The sequence below is a fragment of the Ambystoma mexicanum genome, chromosome 8 (genome assembly GCF_040938575.1).
Source record: "Ambystoma mexicanum isolate Mex_15411 chromosome 8, UKY_AmexF1_1, whole genome shotgun sequence".
In the NCBI taxonomy this organism is placed as follows: domain Eukaryota; kingdom Metazoa; phylum Chordata; class Amphibia; order Caudata; family Ambystomatidae; genus Ambystoma; species Ambystoma mexicanum.
Window position 1 is genome coordinate 644,322,328 of NC_090929.1, and position 17,992 is coordinate 644,340,319.

The 17,992-nt window shown below is 45.0% G+C and overlaps 1 protein-coding gene across 1 annotated transcript in view; it reads right to left on the minus strand.

The window, feature by feature from the left end:
- Positions 1 to 303: 303 nt before the first annotated feature.
- LOC138473640 (trypsin-3-like) overlaps positions 304 to 17,992 on the minus strand; it is a 309,853-nt gene continuing 292,164 nt past the window's right edge. The window contains exon 5 of the mRNA XM_069612171.1: positions 304 to 739. Within this exon, the coding sequence (XP_069468272.1) occupies positions 596 to 739 (144 nt within the window). The 3' untranslated portion in view covers positions 304 to 595. The remainder of the gene's footprint in view (positions 740 to 17,992) is intronic.

Consider the following 17,992-nt stretch of genomic DNA (forward strand, 5'->3'; position numbering starts at 1 on the left):
ACTCTTTTTTGTCTCCAATGCAAGACAATCCATCCCATCAGTCCAAGCACATAATCCAAGTGTTACTATTTCAAATCTACCTTATTTAGTAATATGGAAGCTTCTCGATATATTATTACCAAATACATTGATACAACCACGTAGAGTTCCTTTTCTAAAGTTGATAAATCCGCAGAGAACTGTTTTATTCCAACAATACACATAATCTGGAAATAGTTCATTCCTAGGTTGTCCGCCATGTTTTCCTAATGGTAATTCATGCATCAACTTAAGGGGGGCAGCTAGTACTATTTGACGCCGTGCTTTTGAATCTGTCAAATGGCTCTTTTATTCTAGGCAAATTTCATCAGATACAAGGGCTTTGTTGTTTCCCTTTCTTACAGCAAAGTTATTAGCATTTTGATCATCTACCGTCCATCTATCAAAGCACAGCATTATCTTAAATGTCTTCTTTGCAGGAAGTGGTTACAGTTCTTGTTGAAGGTCTCTTTTCATTGAATTAATAAAGGGCACCATAGGATTTGCTTAGTGATCACGAGTAAATCCAACATGGACGTTCTTCTGGGAGGACACGCCTTTCCCACTGTACTTTCCATTACAAGATTGTTTTAGAAATCCACATTTGGAAATTGGGCACAGATGTATAGACACCTGGGTATTTTGGGTTAGCACAGCCATTTCCCCAAGAAACAATCCCAAAAAGACGCCCATCGCAGACAAGTGGACCTCCAGAATCACCCTGTAAAAGAAACAGACATGAAAAGTTTTAGAATGTGGTTCAGGCATGCGTTATGTCAATTACATGTAAGAGTGACATGCTGAGAATCAGCGAATGGCTTCCTGTTTGACTTACAGAGTTCAATATGCCCTTCCTTGGCCATGTGCGGGCTCTTAATAACCAAAACCCAAATAGGCACTTCAAGTGATTGTGGTAAATAGTTGATTACCTTAATCGGTGAAGAGTCAGAGAAATGGCTGTTAGAAGTGTAACAGGATCCGAAACTTCCCTCCAAATTCTTCTAAGAGGTCTACCTTTCCAGGACACATACCCTAGTACAGCCCACCTTGTGAGCAAGAGTAACAACTGGCAGAGTGGCAAAGGGGCAGTCTAAATTTCTGGCAATACCCTCTACATATTGTTACACAAGTTAAGGTCCGGCACACATTTGTTTTCGAAACCCCCACAAATAGCCACCCACAATTCTTAAGAAATGCAATTTTTGTCAGTATTTGTTGGTATTTACTGGATAGGCATGGCTGAAAAGTTTTTAGGACATCTTTTTAATATCTTTACTGAAATTCGCTCCACTGTTGCTTTGATTCAATTCGCTGCAACCTGTACATGCAGACTGTGTACGAAGCCTTACGCTGTCTTATAAAATGATCCCTCAATAAGACATATTAAAAAAAGACAAAAAGACTGCACCCAGAACGCAGCTTGGCACTATTATGCAGTATCGCCAAGCATACATCTGCATTAACATTTCAACCTGACATATTCCGAAAAGAAATGTTCTTCATTTAAAAATGTGTCTGCCTAGTTGTGCCCTATTTTGCCTAATGTTTAACAGAAGTCTGGTCTTGTTTTGATCTAAGACAGTGGTCTGCAAATGTTGGCTCTGCAGATGTTTTGGACTACAACCACCATCAGACCTACACAGCATAGTCAATGTTGAGGGATCATGGGAGTCATAGTCCAAAACATCTGAAGAGCCTCAGGTTGCAGACCCCTGATCTAAGCCCATTGCATTTCTGACTCTCTTGAGCCAGGGATTTTGATACAGCCTCTAAGAGTGTGTAGGTGTTTACATTCGTTGGACATTGTGTGCATGGACCCCAGATACCTCCAGGTTAGGCTAGCTTTACAAATAAATAAATAAGTAAATAAATAAATAAATAAATACAATACAAGGCAAGTAGCCAGTCTAAAGTCTGTCATGAACAAGTTTCTCATGGGCCAAGGTTCAAAGACTGTACATCACAAAGGCAGTGGAGTTTTCTAATGAAGAACATAAAAGGTTGGAACACTAAGATCCTTGGTATGAGGTAACGCATTACTGCAAGTATAAGCATGCAGTAAAGGGAAGAGTTCATGGGGACCCTTCAGTTATTCTCCATTTAGAAGTCCTGCAGGACTCCATTGGGAAATTCCAGAATGCTGCATACGGGATTATGGAATTATGTAGTATTGAAAGCAGTAACACTTTTGTGTAGGGAAATTTCCACCACACAAAAGCAGGCAGATTCCATGAGATTCGGATGCACAACTTCTAATTTGGCAGAAGGGTAAAACATGTTTTGCTGTTACACCAAACTCTTGGTGAGGCCCAAATTGCTAAGTGATTAGTTGAATGTGAAAAAAGCCAGAACTAGGTAACTAGCTGGTCTAAAGTTATAGTGGAAGATCTGCGTTTATTTATCCTACCAAATGGTTTTCATGTTTTTCATCCAACCATTTCAAATGCATTACACACATCTTCGTTTGGTCAGCACTGGCCTTATAATTCTGATACATTTCGACTGGAGTCATCATTCATTTAATTAAGTGGCTTGAACACACATGTGATCTTCATTCTGTTCTTCGTGAGTGTGGGTAAAATGTCTACCCTGCATTGTCTTCCATTCGCACCATCCATAACTTTTCAAACATATCCAATAGCACTTTTCCCCCTAAAAAACAGATCTATGTCCAGAGGCTGGGAACAAAAGACTGTGCAGATTCCATGGTAAAAAGGGTGAGTCATTTGTTCCCGGGCCTCAGGAACGTAATTTCACCAAAATGCCAGGGGTAGCGGAAGTGACATCACACGACTCTTGACCCCCTGATGACATCACAGGAAGTGATGTCATTCGACCATACCCCGAAGTGATATCGCAGGAAGCGATGGAACACGACCTTTCACCTGTTGACAAAACAGGAAGTGGCATCACATAGCATTGTACACTACGAAAAATATGGTTACAATATCACTATAATGTGATGTACATTACATACAAGAATGGATCGCCATATGTATCGTTAAGATCAGTATGTATAGGCCCATATTACTAAATTACTATTAATGCAAGCAGACGTCCGTGACCAAATGCTAATGATGTGTTATTTTTATTATATAGCACTTACGCTTAAGCGCTTTATATAGAAAAAATATACACCCAATATCACCCAACCTGTGTTGGTACTCATTTATCGACCTGAGAAGGATGAAAGGCTGATTTGAGGCGTTTAAGAACAGACTAAATCAGTGACTCGCCCTCTGAAGTGTGCCTGAAATAAACCTTTAATGAGTCTAGCAATTATTGTATAGAATTCCAGAAAGACACATTATTTGGTATTCCTATTTTTTTTTTATTTAGGGTCAGTGCTGAAAGTGTTAGACTTGTGGCACTCCTGTTCTTATTTTTCTTCTTTTTTAAGGGGCCTGTACAAGAAAACCAGCCACTCCAGAAGTAAAGAGCCACATGGTGCTGGGCACAGCCCAGCAGCTTGCATCACATAAAAACATTTGTTTTTAATTGTTCGTTTTTCGTTTTCTTTTTTCTAGAGGTCGCAAGCGAGTCCACAGAGGTCGCAAGGGAGACCTCAGAGGTCGCAGTTGCGACCTCTAGTGACCCCTAAATGACGTCCCTGCCGGGCCTCTCCCGGTCCTGTTCGAGATACCCTACCCCCTTATGCCCCCCCACCCACTGCCATTCTTGCTGTGGGCCCGTCTGCCTTCGTTCGTGGTCTGCGGCCTCTGAACCTGGAAGACTGAGGCAGAGCACAATCGCTTCTATATGCGGTCTATTCCGCCTCGAGCTTCAGTCTTCACAGCCTACAGACCGTGATCGACAAAAACACCTTTCCAGTGGGATAGAGTTTTTAATGGTGATCCATTCACTATCTACGTAATGTTATTTGATTGTTACATCGTTATGTGGCAGAACCTCAGCAGAAGCAGACAGGATGTGATGCTGGGGTTAGTGCGGGGGCGAAAAGTTAAGTGGCCAGAGAAATAGAAAGTGGACCCTTGTAGCCTGAATAAGAATAACGGTGGTTGCAGGTGGTTGCACGCATGCATTTCTCAGAGTGATTTATAATATCACTACAAACATTACAATTGGCGGCAAGTGATAGGCCCGTACTTGTTTGTGCCGGTGGTGTGTGCAGTAGGCGAAGTGGGGTGAAAAAAGGTAGTGGAACTATGTGCCCCCTGTCTCGCCCCTTTAAATCTCTCACCCCTTGATCTCCACTGACTCCATTCTCAACCTCCCCACAATTCAAACACCATGCCTTCCTTTTCTCCGCACCACGCTACTATCAAAACCGACAAAACACAACGAAATAAAATGCATTTAAATAACCACCATTATATAGTCATTGTCCCCCACAGCATGCAGCTTTAAGCAGTCTCCCCCATCCAATCATCCACCATTTCATCTCTTAAGGGACACCTAGGGCTACAGCCACCCACCCCGGTCATTATCAGTGCAGACACTGTGTCTGCAGAAATCCATGAGTGATTGCAGAAGACACAGATCACTGCTGGGCCAGGGCTTTGTGACTGCTCCACAGTGAGCGTTATGTCACAGGCAGGGCTAGTCATTGGGCCGGCTCTCGACAGATCCGAGATCCGGCACCAGATATGTAGCTGGATCTCAGGATCCGGCCAGAGTCAGCCGCCCCAAACCCCTGCTCTGCCCTGGGGAGAAGATTTTTTTTTTAAGGGCATGGAGTAAACTCTAACTTCTTCTGGTGACCCCATGCAAGAGGTCACAAGAGGAAGTTACAGTCCTCAGCCATGACCAAGTTTGTTTGTTTATTTATTTATTTATTTATTTATTTATTTATGCAATGTTTGTTGGATACATGGATCCGGATTATTTATTTATGCAATGTTTGTCGGACACCTGTATCTGACAAACATTGCGTAAATAAATAAATAAATATACAGGTATCCGACAAACATTGCATACATTAATACCCCTATTAACATCACACACGATGCAGCCAACCCAACTGCTTTCAGAGGGGAGCTGCAGGAGCTGTGCCGGGTGTGGTTCAAGTAAAGGAAAAGAACTTCGATATAGGACGCGTCAGAGATAGGATCGATAAGGCCTATCAAGACTTTAGAGAAGGTAGCAAATTGGGAAACCGAGGAAAGGGAGATCGATCCCTGGGATTTCAATCACGAAGCAAAGAAAGTGATCCATTCAGCCTCGAGCATAGAGCCTTGGGGGAGACATACTGACTCAATTTTGTGCCATCCTAAAACGTCATCTTTTCTCTAGGCCCTGTCGTGATTTCTTAAAAGCCATCTCTCCCTCTATCCAGTGCTGTGCACAGCAAGCCCAGACAACCCCCTCCTCCTCCGGGCAGCTCCACACAGACCCATTTCTCACGGAAGCGCCTGGCCGTGTATTGTATCAAATATTCAGTATCCTTTTCTCTTCCTCTGAGCTCATTGCCCACCGTGTCACCGGAGCAAACCCCGGCCTGCATGCTCATCCGTCTCAACAAACCTGCCTGTGCCACCTCGACCTTTGGGCACCTTGTTTGAATAGTGCCCAAGGGGACTTTTTTTTTTATAAAATGGAATGCAAATTGTGCATTTTAAAGAATATTTACTCAGCAACACTGGTCAAAACTATTTTCCGCATAGTGAGGTAACTCATCACCAGTGCCATGGAAGTGGTTTAAAGTGGAATTGATATATAGTTTGGAAAAGAAGCAGCATGAAAGAAATAGTGCAGTTTTAAACTATTATTTTGGACATTTTCTTTGATCGGAAGTCAACTGCAAGCTCCGCCCCACTCAACCCCACCTCGTCGGGCACCGCCCCCCCAAACTCCACTCCCACCCTGGCCTTTGTGGGATCCCCCACCAGTTGTTTTCAATTCCTACCACTGGTCACAGGCAGTCTATACAAGTGAACAGGAGCAACCCAGCAGCTGTAACATGGTGTGACACTGGTGTTTTACCAGCACGGCCCAGGTTCAAATCCCCAATTGCAGGGTAGTTAAATAAACGTGTACTGCCGTACTGGAACAGTGCTCCACGTCGAATAAAGTAAAGGAACTTTGACTGGTTTCCCCAAAAAGTAACGGCACTTCGGACCCTTTAGTTCCCTGCCACTTTCACCTCTGTGTGTGAGGCATATATACTTCCACCGGCGGACTTCATTCTGCATCTACGGCGAGGGGTGGCGGAGGGTTTCGTGCACACTTAAAGCATTGCTCATTGCCCTATGCATACGCCGGAACCGCTGGTATGAGCCTCCTTTCTGGTGCTCTGGTTGGCCTTCTGTGTTCTCCCTCTTCCGCCACGTTTCCTGTTAGAAGGAGTGCAGGATTGCTGATCCGCTGCCTGCCTTGAGCTTGCGTCTTTTTCTCATGGCCATGTTATGAATGGGCCTTGATTTTCTCCAGGCATTATGATCTTGTGAGAATGGGCACCAACACTATAAGAATAGTGGCACACGCATCATTGCTGAAGCTCTCCTCTTGTATTCGGTGTATGCCTTCAATGTTACTTGCGCTTACCTGGTTTACTGTACCTCTGGTCAGTGCTGGCCTTAGTGGCGGCAGCACCCAATTTGGCACCCTGTGTCGCGACCCTGATCAATTGGGGGAAGCCAGAGGGGTAGGCGCCAAATGTTTCTTTTCAGTGGTGGGAGAAGGATCCTTTTGAAATTAAATGTGCTCACGGGAGCGGGCGCATTTAACAACAATAGGGTGCTGTTGCACCCTATCAAGATGATTATCTCCCCACTCCCGCGCGGGAGCAGGGAGTTAATTACTGGAATAGTGCACATGAAAACTGCCCCGTTCCAGCGTTGCAATGGGGAGGTAATTATCTCTATATTGCCAGCACCCTATTGTTAAATGCGCCCGCACCCGAAAACAGATATAATTTCAAAAGGACACTTCTCCCACCACACCAGCTCGGGTAGCCCTTGAAAGGCTCCCCCGAGCTGACGCCCTGGGTGGCTAATGGCAACCCAGGCGGTCGCCCGCCCCGCCCTGCCCTGCCCTAAGGCCGGCCCTGCCTCTGGTGTCAGTGTTCCATCCCTGGATTTCTGTGGCCTGCCCATTTTACTCCACTTCTGTGCACAATTTCCTAGTTCATTATCTTGTATTATAGGGTTCTCTTTATATCTGCTGCTGCCGGAGGTTCCTCTGATACTGCCATCTCCCTGCAGTTGCATCTCGACGCTACCGAATGAAGCAATCCTGGTTCCAAGTGGATGAGATAGATGTGTGACTCTGATGTTCCTTACTGCATACCTGGGTCGTGTGGCTAATGGGAGAAAAAAGAAGATCGATGAGGCACAGTGTTACCCTGACTGAATACTTCCCTCCAAAGAAAAATGTTGACTAGGTGCGTTACGCATTTCATTCGTAGAGAATAAGATTGAGACAGTGCACCGTTTGTTTATATATTTGAAGGCAAAGGAGAAACATTGAGACGTTCATTCTTGTCCAGTGATGGGGCCTCAAGTCTTGATTCATTGCGGGATGTGAATGCTGCGTGTTCTGAAGGAAGCTACCAGGGATGTCATTTCACCAAAATGCCAGGGGTGGCGGAAGTGATATTACATGGCCCTTGACCTCCGATGACATCACAGGAAGTGATGTCATTTGATCCCACCCTCAAGTGACATCACAGGACGTGATTACGCGCAACCTTTAGATGCCTCTAACACCTGTGTTTGCAGCTGCTCTCATTTCGACCAGATATAATCAAGGCACAGAGGGTGGCGAGATTTGTCCACGATCACACATTTGGAGAATGTCATTTTCCAGATTCGACATGGAGCCTAAATGTAAAACATACATAATGCAGTACAGCCTACAGCTAATGTATGAAAAATCTATAGATCAATGGACACAGGAGTACTCGTTATCTGTGGCATTGATGTGTTAAACAAGCCAAAAAAGCACTGACCTGGGGAGGCGTGGGCTGTCTGTTTACCCAGGAGCAAAATGCTGCACAAGCAAGGCCTGAAAATGAAATCATTGACCAGAATTTGGTATAAACAAAATTCCCTGGTTATAAATGTATCCATGAGTCAGCTACCACGATAGAAGAACCCCATTGCACAGGTGTAATCTGAGGCCATCTGTCTCTGTGTGTATGTATCTTTAATTTATGTGAAAAGCAACCACATGTTGTCACCCACAATCCAGAGCCGAACATAATACCTTAATGTCCTAGGCTTTGATACTTGACTCTTTGTGAATTTTTTTTAATGGGATGAGGTGTGGGGGGGTCTGCACTTCCCTCAAGAGTGGTGCTGAATGCATCTATGATTTTCAGAGCTCTTTGTGTGAGGTGTGTTATTCAATGACTCCCCACCCCTGGACAGGCCCGTGAATGTAGCTTCTAGAAATCCATTTCTAAGAAGGAGTTTGAGTGCGGGGGATGGGTCACTGCATGGCTCCCTCACTTCTGAGAGTGCGTTTCCAACACTTATTTTCTTAAACAGTGTTGCACCAGAGCAGGGTCCTGGGCGAGTTTGCGACTCCTCTCAACCATTCGCATCACACTTGAATGCGTTCAAGGTGAGCAGAGCCCAATCAGTGGTGTAGCCCAACATTTGGGCCCCCGCCCTGTGAGCCATGCTGAGGATCCCCCCCCACCAAGCTCCTTAAAAAAGCACAGGGCACACAACACCCGCGCCGGCCCAGACCACCACATGTGGGCAATGTCCATGATGATTATGCCGCTTCAGGGGCATGCAGTATTCCAAGTGAAAGAAGTAAATATGTTTTTTTAATCAAAGCTTAAATGTTTCACCTAGCACAGAATGAAGTTCCTGGTCCCAAAACATACCAGCTACCAGTGGTGGCTGGTGAGTTGTTTTATTGGAGAATGTAAATATTTGCCATGCATATGCGATTGCGACCAAGCATAGCGAGGAGGCCCTAACTATCGAAAACGGGTTGGGAGGGAGTGTCAGGGGGATTCTTTCCCCTCCCATGAGAAAATGTTTTGAATAATTGCTTAAAATGGTGCATTACACAGCACACTTTCTGTGAAACGTGTGTAGAAGGCCAGTTTGCAATTAGTTTTGTAGGGTGGAGGGTAGCTTATGGAAAAAAAGCACAATAGATGCAAGTCACCAAAAGTGCACAAGCACATTTCCCAATGCATTGGCATGCTGGTCCCTTCAATATATGCCATTATAAAACACATTTTCATGCTGGCTCCACCAACATATGCTGGTATTCCCATATAAGAACATACTCATGTTTGCTTTGAGATGCTTTTTATAGTATCATTACTGGCACTAAGCACAAAGATGGCTCTGCCAATATATGCCAGTACTCCTGTGAAAGAAAATACTCCCATTGGTTTGGCCATTAAAAGTGATATGTCACAATAAGAAAACATGTCCAAACTGGTTCTAATGTAAGCAAGTCTAGACCCATAAGAACACTTATCCTTCCTTCATCATAGATGCTCAGTCAATTAAAAGTCATGCTACAGTAAGACATGTACAGGCGGCTACACCAAAACCTCAGTCTAGGGAGGTATTACTACTTATCGTGCTTGCTTTATCAAAGATGACAAGTAACACATGTCATGCCACAGTAATCAATAGCTAGACTGTCTGTACCAAAATGCTAGTCTAGCCAAGTAATGACACACACGAATTTGACTTTGCCCGAAAATACCAGTAAAACATGCAAAATCAATAAAGGATGTGACAAAAATGCTCCAGTGATCCCCAGTCTCCCAGGGCCTTACACACACACAAACACACACACAGGCATTCCCTTTCACCCACCCATACATCTCCTCTCACATTCATTCACACTGCATTCACCACCCAGGCATGTACCCACCCACCCAGAACATTCACACAAACAATCACATTCCGACCCATTGATCCACCCATATACCTTCTCTCACATACTCTTACACTGGCACCCACCATTCCAGAACATTTACACACACACACACACACATATGCACACACACACACACTCCCCACACACACACAAACACACACACATAGATTCCTACTCATCCACACAGGAACACAGGAATACACCCAACCACCCACCCAGAACATTCAAACACACATTATCACGCACTATCACATTACTACTCATTCACCCACCACTCACTGACCCATACACCTTCTCTCGCATCCACTAACACTGCATTCTCCACACAGACACATACCCGTCCAGAACATTGAACCACACTACCACATTCATACTCATTCACTCACCAGTCACTCAATCTTACATCCACTCTGACTGCATTATCTAGACAGGTCCACACCCCTCCACCCAGAACATTGAAACACACACTCTATCACATTTCATCTCATTCACCAACCACGCATTGGCCCATAGCACATACAAACATCTGACACGCACATTACACATGTAAAATACACATCAATTTTTTTTAAAGCCTTCTTACCTGTTTTCAAGCTTTGGCCTGTCACTCCAGGCCACCCTCGGCTCCTCTGTGCTGCTCAGAAACAGGTACCGGGAAGCTGGGATAGCTTCACGGTTATACATATATATATACATATTTCCACCTGATTTTTCATCCTTCGGTTTCATTCTTCAGATGGTTCCTCTGCTCGCTTTTCATGTGGCTCATCCATCAGTCGCAAAGCGTGTCTGGGATGACAGCTTTTCAACTGATTAATGTGGACCCATTTTTCTTCTGTCAGTTCTCCTGTTGGGATGCAGATCTTGTAAGCAACAGCTTATATTTCATCTACAATTTCAAAGGCACCAAGCCAAGATTGAAGGAATCTCCGCCCCTTGGCCTAATTCCTTTTAGAATTATACAGATAAACCTTGTCACCTATTTCATACTCTTTCTTGGTGGTCTTTAGATCATAATAGGTCTTCATTCCTTCAGCCCACTTTTCTAAATTGTGCTGAGCATAAGCAAAAGCATGCTGGAGGTGTTTCCTTAAAAAGATGTTATGTACTCATGAGTAGTGGACTCATTTATCAGTGTCTGCTCCGGAGTCCTATAGAGCAGATGCTGTGGTAACACCATTTTACATGCGGTCATGAGCTCCAATGGAGACATCATTGTTGCAGAAGATGGTGTAGCTCTAATAGCCATCAGGACAAGCACCAATCCAATGTCCCAACTGGGACCAGAGTCTGCCACAAACTTCTTTAAGATACTCACAATTGTTTTGTTGTATCCCTCTACCCCCACTCCCCACTTGAGGCTGAGCGGTAGGCAATTGGAGTTTTCTTTTTACCCCTAGTATCTCCCACATCTTTGCCATCACCTCATTGGTAAAATGGCTTCCTGAGGCCGAAACGAGAGAAGATGTGGTTGATCATTAGTGCAGCAGCTGTCTCCACCTTACAATTCGGGGCTGGAAGACTTTCTACCTACTTCGTGAACAAGCACGTCACAGTCAACATGTACTTGTTTCCTCTAGAGGAGTGAATCACTGGCCTGATGAAATCGACTTGCAAATCTGAACAACGCAGTGTCATTCCCCTTTTTTGAAGGGGAGCTCTGAGTGTGAGTGAACTGGGTTGGAATTAAGCACACACAAGACACTCCTTTAGGTAAGTGTTGAGGTACTGGCCCGTGTGTGGCCAGTTGGCAACCTTGGGCAACATTTCCAATGTCGTATGAATCCCCCTAGGAATGGCGGTGGCCTTGTCATGGGCGTGGTTCAACATCAGGCTTCAGAAGGCGGTAGGTACCACCCACTGGCCCCTGCCAGATAGGGCTCTACTTAGCAACAAACCGTCTTGGATCCAGAACATCTTGGAAAACTTCATCAATACCCGGAGATCCTCTTTACCAGCATAATCCGACTCTGTTAGAGGAAAGCTTATGGGGTCTTCAATGTATCGATAACATTTCCCAATGATCGGGTCCTCTTTCTTTGCAGTGATTAAATCTGCATCTGGGGTATCTTTACTCCACGGGACTGTTGAGAGTTCGCTGTTAGCCTGAGTTTGTTACCTGATGGCAGCTGCCATTTTGATTTTACCCAGCAGGGATTCTGTTTCTATGAAATACCCCTACAGATCTCCAGTTTAAGCCTGCTGGTAAACCAGGTCATTCACAGCCTTATCTGGCCCCTCTATCTTGGAATGATCTCTTATCTTCTTCAAATAGATGGTCTTCTCATTGGAGGTCACCTGATTGTCGATTGATTGGATCAATTTGGCATGCTTTACGGGTTTGTTTTTGGCACAAAGCATGCCTTGATTCTTCCAGTTAATCAGGTGCTCCACAAACCCATTCCCTCCTATTTTATAACCGGCGGAGGGTTCTGGGGTATCATTCACCCAGGCATTCCCAATGCCAGCAACCAGTTCTTTTTCCCCATTGTTATCAACATGGTAGGAGCCCCTATCCACATAAACTGCGGGTATCCCCTGACATGTGTCTTCTTCATAGAACTTGTGTCGGGAAGTTATGTACGCCTCCATGTTTTTGTTGGTCAGTAGACTTTCAACCTCGAGACAATTTTCTTGAGCACAATCATGTGAGTCCGCCAACACTTGCGCTAGGGGACTCTTCTTATTTTGGCCTTATTTGGCCTCCACAGAAAATCCTTGCATGTACAGAATCCAGGAAGTAACTCTGGAATTACTAACGTTCCCCGGTCGGATTCTGTCACTTTGTAGATACTGCAAGGGTTGGTGAGGAGTCTCGAAAATTATTTGCTCCCCCTGTATGAATTGGCGCTAATTCTTAAGCAGCCAGAAGTGCCTTCTCGCAGTTATTGAATTTTTCCTCCACAGAGGACAAAGTAGTGCTCACGTATGAGATGACTTTCTTGACCTTGTCATGCTTTGGTACAATTCCACTGGTAGGCAATTATCTGAGGACCCCAACTCCAAGAAGAACTCCTTGTTCTTTATGGGGTAAGCCAAACAAGCAGCCTCGGAAAGGCTTCTTTTCAGTTGTTTAACTGCCTCGGATTGTTCTGGACCCCACTCCTACTTGGCCTTTAATAAATGGACTAAAGGTCGAATGAGCCCTGTGTAGTCTTCAATGAACATTCAAATATAATTAGTAAGTCCAAGAAGCCTTCTTAATTTTCGCAGAGTGATGGGGTCTTTTAATTTCAATAAGGCTTCCACCTCTTCGTGGGTATTAAGACCCTCAGGTGTGATCTCATACCCTAAGAAGTTCACTCAGTTCTTGCACCACTGTGAATTCTGAAAGGACAGTTTTGCTCTGACCTTCTGCAACTGGGTGAGAACCTAGCAGATTTCTGCTATATGTTCCTCCACAGTTGAGCTCTTGATCAAAACAACCTCCACATAGGCCAGGTTTCCGCTATTGCCCAAATCGGGCATGGCCTTATGTAGGAAGATGTTGAACTCATTGCCGGAGTTTATGTATCCAAAGGGGTTTGGGTCCACATGTACTGCTGCCCCCAAAGGTAAAGGAAAGCTTGTACTGGTCTTCCCTAATCACGGGTACTGTCCAGTAACCGTTGGTCAGGTCAATGGCGGTATACACCTTTGACTCTTGGATGTGGGCCAGTCCCGGATCGATGTAAGGAAAGAGCCATCTTGACATGCAGACCCGTTTGTTCAACTCCTTCTGGTCTACACATAGTCTCCATTGGCTGTTTGGTTTGAGGATCCCCAGTACAGGTTTGCTGAAGGTAATCTGTATATCAGATGAATTATCCCACAGGATTCTAAATTCTTAATAATCTCTGTGAGTGACTCCATGGATGCGAGAGGTAACCAGTATTGTTTCACAAATATGGTAGCCATCTCAGGATCCGTGGGAATGGTGGTTGAATGAATGGATGTGGGTCCACAGTGATATGAGTCCACTGTAAGATATATTGGAATTCCAGGAAGACCTATTTTAGCTTTTGTCTTTGCTCCTCGGTCTCACGGGTATCAGCAAGATTGATCATTTCCTGAACCGTCTGCTTGAAACCTTGAAAGACCTCGGGCTTTACGATTTCAGCGGTATCCTCCAGTTGGGTGGAGTTGATGGTATTGATCTGGATCGGGGGTTAAAGTTAGTGGTTCTTGATTCTATACAGTACCTCCTCCCTCCTAATGTTACAGGTCACCTCTTCCACACCATAGGGGCAGGAAGAGTACACCAGGAAATTCCCCCCATGCCTAGTAAAAATCTTTTCTCAAGGAATACTGTTGCTGATGTCGAAACAATTGTTTGCCATTGGTCCCATGATTTCATTACCTAAATCAATAGAATAATGTTGGATATTCCAATAAAGGTATCTGTGCCCAAAGTGATACTTCGAGGGTCGCTGTTATCCACCATAATTCAAATAGTGTTGTGTTCTCGGTCTACTAGAGGTGTCGGATTTAAATATAAACCTTGTTGTTGGAGGTGGGAATTTAGATTTATATATACGTCCTGATGTTTGAGGATCTGTCCTCGCTTAGTTTTGTGGGGAAGAGTAAATTGTCGCACCTGTCCTGGGATGGTAATCTCTACTCACACTTGAACTTCAACCGCGTAAGGCACCAATTGAGCTGACCGGAATGCTTTTTCAATGTTGTCAAAGGCCCAGGGGTTACTCCCCAGTCAGGACCAGGGTTTATTATTAATTAGGTACAAATTGATTGCAAATCGGTTGAGAATGTCACTTCCCAGATAAAAGGCGGAAGGGACATCTCTCACGACCCAAAAATGATGGTCTATACTTTTGTTGCCTATAGAAATTATCAGAATAAACCGGCTAGGCAGGAGATGTTTGGAATTTGGGGTTTCCAGACCTATGTCCCGTTTGTCAATCAATTTAAAAGTGTGAATGGTCTGATCTTTTGGGAGTGTCCTGACTAATTCTTCGCTGATGAGCTCCTTCCATTATTCAGACATACTCTAGCGAGCACCGGTACCTCCCCCTCATTTACCTGAATGGGAAAAACAACTACTCGCCCTTTTTGTGAATGTCCGTCGGACTTTGAGCGGACCTTTCCTTGTCTGGTTTCATGTGACTCAAAGTCTCTTCTGATTTTGGATTGGTGTAACATTTTAGGGTGTTCCCTTCCAGCATGGACTGCCACTTAAAACTGGGAGGAAGGTTGATTTTCAAGAAAGGAGAAGGGTTCCCATCACTGGTTTGTTCTCCTACAGTGATAACAGTGATGTCTGGGACTTGGTTATTTTTTAAATGCAATTCTACATTCTCAGAGCGTTGCTCAATTACGTGATAGGTACCATGAAGGCCTATATAATTGGTACTCATGTTTAATTTGATAGGTGGGTTAGTCTGAGTTCAGAGGACCTTGTTTACACAGTTGAACAGAGGTGATAACCTCCTCAGGAGATCGTTCTCCAGTAAACAAGATGTACTCTCTGGAGTCACAACAATCACCAGATGTTTCAGCCGGTGCCGTCCAATTTTTATGTCCAGATCTGCAGTCCCTTCGACGGAAATATAATTTCCTTTGAAACTTCTGAGTTGTCCGGGAAGTGGTGTGAGTGGAATTCGGTGGCCCTCCTCCCGTCCTGAGGTTAGTTGGTCAAAGGCCCTTTTTGACAGGAGGGTGGCTTGGGATGCAGTATCCACCAGAGCTGATAATTCACACTGACACTGCACCTTAACAGTTAAATTAAATCGGCCTACTTTTTCTTCCAAGATGCAAAGAACGTGTGAGTAATTTGACACCCCACTGGTCATTTTCTTAATATTGAACTCCGACACTATGTGATCTTGGCAGCTTTCTGTGTCGGAATTCGGGAATCTGTAAAAAAAATCTTTGCAACTCGCAATGGATGTTGTTCGGAAATCCTCCTTTTCCCCAGCTCCTTGTCTGTCCCCCGTTACCTAGCAGCATTTCTCTGAACCTGTTTGGAGAAAGGACACCCGCCCACTCCGTTTCACCTCTGTGTGACTCACATGTTTGGGGTTGAACAGTTTCTGGTTCTGGGTTGGTCTCCATACTTACCATGTCCCACTCAGGGTCTTTTGGGACCCATTTTTCTTTGGGAGGGATCCCCCATTTTTTAAAGAGAAGGTCTGCCTACCTGAATCCTCCAGGGATTATTCTCTTTAAAAGGGGATAATCTGGAGTTCCTCCATGAAGTGGTTTCTTCTTTGGCCTCTCCTTCTCACGCTTTGCTCTTTGGGTTCTAACATTTGGGGGTAGAAGAGACTCTTTCAGGCTGAGAGGTTTTTAGGAGTTCTTTTTGGGTGAGAAAGGAAACTTCCTCAAGGGCTTGGCATCTCCCCTCCACCCAGGCCCCCTGCTCCGGCACCTGTGGTCTGTCAGAGGTTTCCTCCCATATTTTCCCCCCTGGGGCATCAGACCTGGGTGTTGGGGAATTCTAGGAAGCAGGGATAGGTTGAGAGTTGAACTGAGCCCTCAGTATGCACCCCAGATCATTGGTCAGTTGCTGGACCTGTCGCTTCAGTTGGGAGAGCTTGTCTGGGTGGTAGGGAGGTCTCAGTTCCTACCTCTGTGGCTCCTGAAAGGGGTAATTGTCCCTTCTCCCGGAGAAGCTCAGGTACTGGAAATTCCTCCCATAATGTTCCACCCTGAATCTCCCTTCTCCTGGGTTCTGGGATCTATTGTCCTGGAATGGGGGAGAGAGAGGTGGATTTTTTGGAAGTTCTGATTTGGAGGATATCTGGGGAAAAAGTTCAGATTGGGAGGAGGAGTGATATTCCTCTCCTGAAGGAAGTTTGTAGGGAAGTTTCCCGGGGCAGTACTTACCTCATTAGTTCACCCCCTTTGGCCGGGGGAGTGTATACATACCCCATGATTGATTTAGTACCCTTGTACCTAGGACTTATATAGGTGGCAGGGTCAGAGGGATCATTGTTCTGGGCCCCCACCTGACTACCATTCGATTGGACCGGGTTGGGGGGTCCCTTCTGCTTTCCATTTTTCTTGCTGGCAGGAGTGTTACTTTTAGGCCCCTCCATCTGTAGATCCAATGGAGGGGTAGTTTTTACCTCTGCCACCTTTGCAAAAGCAGGGGTGTTAGATGGTTTGGGGGTTGTGACAGTATTTTTACTCTCAGCAGGCTTTTGAACCTCATAAATCCTGGTGGCCTGTTCAATCACCAAATCCAGGGTCCTATGCTCATGAAGGTCATGCACCAACTGAGTTGTTATGTTTCTGTGGAGAGCATGGAAATATGTAGTCATGAACTCCCTACTATTGGTGTTCACCCGCCGGGAAGTCTGAGCAAATGCCCGCATTAACTCCTGCACAAACTCCCTAGGCACCTGATCTTCCCAACACTGCAAGTTATGTGCAGTCTTACAGGTCACTTGTGGGTTCCTATGGGTGGAAAAATGTTTCAATATGGCTGCCTTATAAGTAGACCATTTATGATGATCCTGGTCCTATAGTCCTGCAAAGAAACTGGAGTATTCAGGTGAGAACGTCCATTTAGCAAATGCTATACAATTCACATCATTCCTGATCTGGACTGATGCCAGCATCTGCTCATAAAGTTCCAGGTGATCCCATACCGAATACTTGGCATTCTTGTGGTATGGGGTCAAAAAGCTCTTTATGGCTTTGATTTGTCTTATTGGGTCTTTCACAAAACCCTTGCTCTGCTTCGCTGTCTTTTTTTTCCTATGCACCTCAGTCCATTCACCTTATGACTCAGAACTGTTACCGGTACTCCCTTCCCTGTCTTCTAGACGCTTGCTATCTCTATATGACTGAGAATATCTCCCAGAACCAGAGGGTCTGGACTCCTCTCGCCAGGACCAAAGTGAACTCTCAGGTTCACTATCCCTGGAGTTCCTTTCAGGCCCAGGATAGAACCCAGTTTCCTCATCCCTTGAACCAGGGACTCTGAGGAATTCCCCCCTTCCCTTGAATTTAAAGAGGTTTTCAGAATGCCCGTCCTAGACTGGGGGTCTGGCTTCTCTCCTTCAGCAAAGCGGACAAGGTGGTCTCTTTGTAGTTGCATCTTCAGCCAATCTAACTCCCCGACTTGCTTCCCATTAGAGTTTTCACGGCCTGAAGTACTTACCATATTATTCCTTGCACACTGGTCCAGCCACTTTCACTTCTTTGTTGT